Source organism: Pan troglodytes, chromosome 3 (assembly GCF_028858775.2).
Source record: "Pan troglodytes isolate AG18354 chromosome 3, NHGRI_mPanTro3-v2.0_pri, whole genome shotgun sequence".
In the NCBI taxonomy this organism is placed as follows: Eukaryota; Metazoa; Chordata; class Mammalia; order Primates; family Hominidae; genus Pan; species Pan troglodytes.
The window spans coordinates 56,238,877-56,242,916 of record NC_072401.2 but is presented as its reverse complement, the minus strand read 5'-3'; the positions used below and the strand labels follow the sequence as shown (position 1 = coordinate 56,242,916).

Below are 4,040 nucleotides of genomic sequence, written 5' to 3'. Positions count from 1 at the left end.
CAAAGACAGAACCAGGAATGGTGAGCCCATGAGCCTGCTGGACCCAGCCCCTCCGAGGTCCGGAGTGACAACCAGTGCCGTATTTCTAGATCAAACCTGAACCCCTCCTACAGGGAAAAGATTTCCAGGGGATTTTGAAAGTTCCGACATTTTACAGGGAAGAAGGAAGATATGCAGGATATGAAAGAAGAGTTCATGTTATACAGCCCTGGCTTCCACTGACGCTAACACTGGATTCAGCTTTTGACACTGATAATCTGTTGCCACCAAATGGAAAACGTAAACAAGACATTCTAAGTGTGGTTAGAGAATATGCAACACAAGGAACAAGCAGAACATTCTTCTCTGGAATCTGACATAATGGACTGTACTTTCACAGACAGCACTGATGTTAGATGTACGTGAAATAGGCTAAACTGAAAATAGGAAAGGCTGAGGCAGAGAGGATAATATAGCTCCAGCCTATCTCCCAGCACCTTGTTAATTTCTCTCAACCTCCAGACACAAATCCGAGACATAACGCTCTTCCTCCAAAGAGGTCGCGCCTTCTCTGTGGTGGTTCTCAGGGATCCGCCCCAGCTCCTTCTCCGTTCCCAGCCCCACACACTGGGATCACCAGGCACCCAAGATCCCACCTCTCAGGTGGTATCTTCAGCGCTGGCTGCCACTCAGCCCCCCTCCAGGGATCTGGGGCAGAAGGCGAATATCCCAGAGTCTCAGAGTCCACAGGAGTTACTCTGAAGGGCGAGGCGCGGGCTGCATCAGTGGACCCCCACACCCCACCCGCACCCCAAGCGCTCCACCCTGGGGGCGGGGCCGTCGCCTTCCTTCCGGACTCGGGATCGATCTGGAGCTCCGGGAATTTCCCTGGCCCGGGGGCTCCGGGCTTTCCAGCCCCAACCATGCATAAAAGGGGTTCGCGGATCTCGGAGAGCCACAGAGCCCGGGCCGCAGGCACCTCCTCGCCAGCTCTTCCGCTCCTCTCACAGCCGCCAGACCCGCCTGCTGAGCCCCATGGCCCGCGCCGCTCTCTCCGCCGCCCCCAGCAATCCCCGGCTCCTGCGAGTGGCACTGCTGCTCCTGCTCCTGGTAGCCGCCGGCCGGCGCGCAGCAGGTGGGTACCGGCGCCCTGGGGTCCCCGGGCCGGATGCGGCTGGGGTAGGCACCCAGCGCCGACAGCCTCGCTCAGTCAGTGAGTCTCTTCTTCCCTAGGAGCGTCCGTGGCCACTGAACTGCGCTGCCAGTGCTTGCAGACCCTGCAGGGAATTCACCCCAAGAACATCCAAAGTGTGAACGTGAAGTCCCCCGGACCCCACTGCGCCCAAACCGAAGTCATGTAAGTCCCGCCTCGCGCTGCCTCTGCTACCGCCGGGGTCCCAGACCCTCCTGTTGCCCCAACCCTGTCCCCAGCCCGACCTCCTGCCTCACGAGATTCCCTTCCCTCTGCAGAGCCACACTCAAGAATGGGCGGAAAGCTTGCCTTAATCCCGCATCCCCCATAGTTAAGAAAATCATCGAAAAGATGCTGAACAGGTGAGTTATGGTTTCCATGTACACAGGCGACTGGAGCCGTTGGTCAGAAATACTGGCATGTGCCCCCTAAAAATAAAATCAGGAAAACCCAGGGGTTAGTTGAAGGACTAGAAATTGGGATTATTGTTTTCACAATTAAGGTTTCCTTTACGATAATTACTGCTCTGGTGCCAGAGGATATTCCCAATGCCTGGCGTCCCCACCCTGGTTCTTCCTTCGTTCCAATGAATGTAGGTAAAACTGCCTTCATTTGAGGCCCAGTATGACAAACAGCAACAGGTTCTGGCTGTTTTTAATCCAATAGTACAGTGGAGACCACCGCCCCACCCCACCCCCATTCCTAAAAGAGCATCCCAAGCTTAGAGGTCCCTGCCACACAGCACAGCTGTCATAGGCAGCAGCCACTTGGTTGCCAGGCTGGGGAAACTGCATTCAGAAAACTCTAGAGGCTGGAGGAGCAGGGCATGAGAAGAGTGTTGTGCAGTCAGCTTTCCCGAGAACCTACTCAGGGCACCCATTTTCTCATTGCAGTGACAAATCCAACTGACCAGAAGGGAGGAGGAAGCTCACTGGTGACTGTTCCTGAAGGAGGCCCTGCCCTTATAGGAACAGAAGAGGAAAGAGAGACACAGCTGCAGAGGCCACCTGGATTGCGCCTAATGTGTTTGAGCATCGCTTAGGAGAAGTCTTCTATTTATTTATTTATTCATTTGTTTTGAAGATTCTATGTTAATATTTTAGGTGTAAAATAATTAAGGGTATGATTAACTCTACTTGCACACTGTCCTATTATATTCATTCTTTTTGAAATGTCAACCCCAAGTTAGTTCAATCTGGATTCATATTTAATTTGAAGGTAGAATGTTTTCAAATGTTCTCCAGTCATTATGTTAATATTTCTGAGGAACCTGCAACATGCCAGCCACTGTGATAGAGGCTGGCGGATCCAAGCAAATGGCCAATGAGATCATTGTGAAGGCAGGGGAATGTATGTGCACATCTGTTTTGTAACTGTTTAGATGAATGTCAGGTGTTATTTATTGAAATGATTTCACAGTGTGTGGTCAACATTTCTCATGTTGAAACTTTAAGAACTAAAATGTTCTAAATATCCCTTGGACATCTTATGTCTTTCTTGTAAGGCATACTGCCTTGTTTAATGGTAGTTTTACAGTGTTTCTGGCTTAGAACAAAGGGGTTTAATTATTGATGTTTTCATACAGAATATAAAAATAAAGCACTTAGAAATAGAAAAAACTCGTTTGATTTTTGGGGGGAAACAAGGGCTACCTTTACTGGAAAATCTGGTGATTTATATCAATATTTCTCAATTTTTTATTGTGTTTATTTTTCTGGGTGTTCAATTTGCTATACAGATAAATCAAACTATGAGTTATGCTTCATTTCATGTGGTGATTGCTGCCAATACCCTTGGCTCTCACCTAGTGAAGAATGTGCTTTACTAAACTATGGGCTGGCCCCTAATGGGAGAGTCACTGATATAAATTGCCCTTTTTATAAGAAGTTTCTTTCTGTCTTGCTACTCAAATTTACCTCCTTAAAAATATTTATATTATCTTAACAAGGGCTCTCATTTCATTGCTTTTGTTGAACAATATTTCTCATAATTGTTGACAATTTAATGAAGCTGGCAGTGAAATGGTGGCTAAAATATTTCGTTTTTCAAAACTCAAATCATTTGTGTCGTCAATAGAAGCAGAAGTGAGTGGCTGAATGCTTCACCTGTGAAAAGATCTGATTGAAATTTGGGCTCAGCTTTCTAACCTTCACATATAAGTAATTAGCACTAAGATTTGCGGTGTTTCAATCCTTTATAGCAATATACCAAATATAATGGTTTTAAGATTGGACTGCATTCATTTGCATCATTCCTAGTGGAATTTTGATGGGACATCATAGAGCGGTTGCCTTCTGGGGAACTCTGTATTCAATGCTGTCCCAGAACAGCAGCAGCACTACAGGTTTTTAGGACAGAAGCAAAATTGGCATGTCTAAGGAAGAAATACCCCAATAATACAAAAGAAACCACACTCCAAACCTGAAAAGGAAAGATGTTCGTGCATGCATGAGGTGTGTGCTTGTTTCTGATTCAGAACTCATTCAGAAATCCTGAGCCCTGGGTAACTGCCTCTAACAGAGGCAAGAAGGTGAGACTGGCAGCCTCAATACTTCAAATCAAATTCTGGATTGTCCCAAGAAGCTGGGCAAATAAAGGTCATAAGCAGCAAGAAACAAACTCTGTGAGCTTTTCTCACAACTAAAAAAGTTAAAAACAAGAATCTCTTCATAATTCCAACATTATTAGTTAATTATGAATGAGATGAGGAAGAAGAATATTTGTAAACTATACATAAGCAAATAAATGCAAACCATTTGAGAAACTCCATAAATGGTAGCATTCACTCCCTAACCCCAAGTTAGAGGACACTGGAAAATGTTTACAAGTAGCACCCAAGGGTTCAATAAAACCACTCCTTACACCTAAG

At 46.5% G+C, this 4,040-nt stretch overlaps 1 protein-coding gene across 1 annotated transcript; it reads left to right on the top strand.

The window, feature by feature from the left end:
- Positions 1-1,003: 1,003 nt before the first annotated feature.
- Positions 1,004-2,790, top strand: CXCL1 (C-X-C motif chemokine ligand 1). Its single transcript, XM_001156094.8, has 4 exons — positions 1,004-1,114; positions 1,213-1,336; positions 1,450-1,533; positions 2,065-2,790. The coding sequence occupies exons 1-4, from the start codon at positions 1,015-1,017 to the stop codon at positions 2,078-2,080; spliced, it is 324 nt and encodes a 107-aa protein (XP_001156094.1). The 5' UTR covers positions 1,004-1,014; the 3' UTR covers positions 2,081-2,790.
- The last annotated feature ends 1,250 nt before the right edge of the window (positions 2,791-4,040 follow it).

What these genes read in the sequence shown, in the direction of transcription:
- CXCL1 (XM_001156094.8), top strand. Translation starts at nt 1,015, where the DNA reads ATGGCCCGCGCCGCTCTCTCCGCCGCCCCCAGCAATCCCCGGCTCCTG. An exon ending in CGCCGGCCGGCGCGCAGCAG is followed by an intron (nt 1,115 to 1,212) that starts GTGGGTACCGGC and finishes CTTCTTCCCTAG; the next exon opens with GAGCGTCCGTGGCCACTGAA. An exon ending in TGCGCCCAAACCGAAGTCAT is followed by an intron (nt 1,337 to 1,449) that starts GTAAGTCCCGCC and finishes TTCCCTCTGCAG; the next exon opens with AGCCACACTCAAGAATGGGC.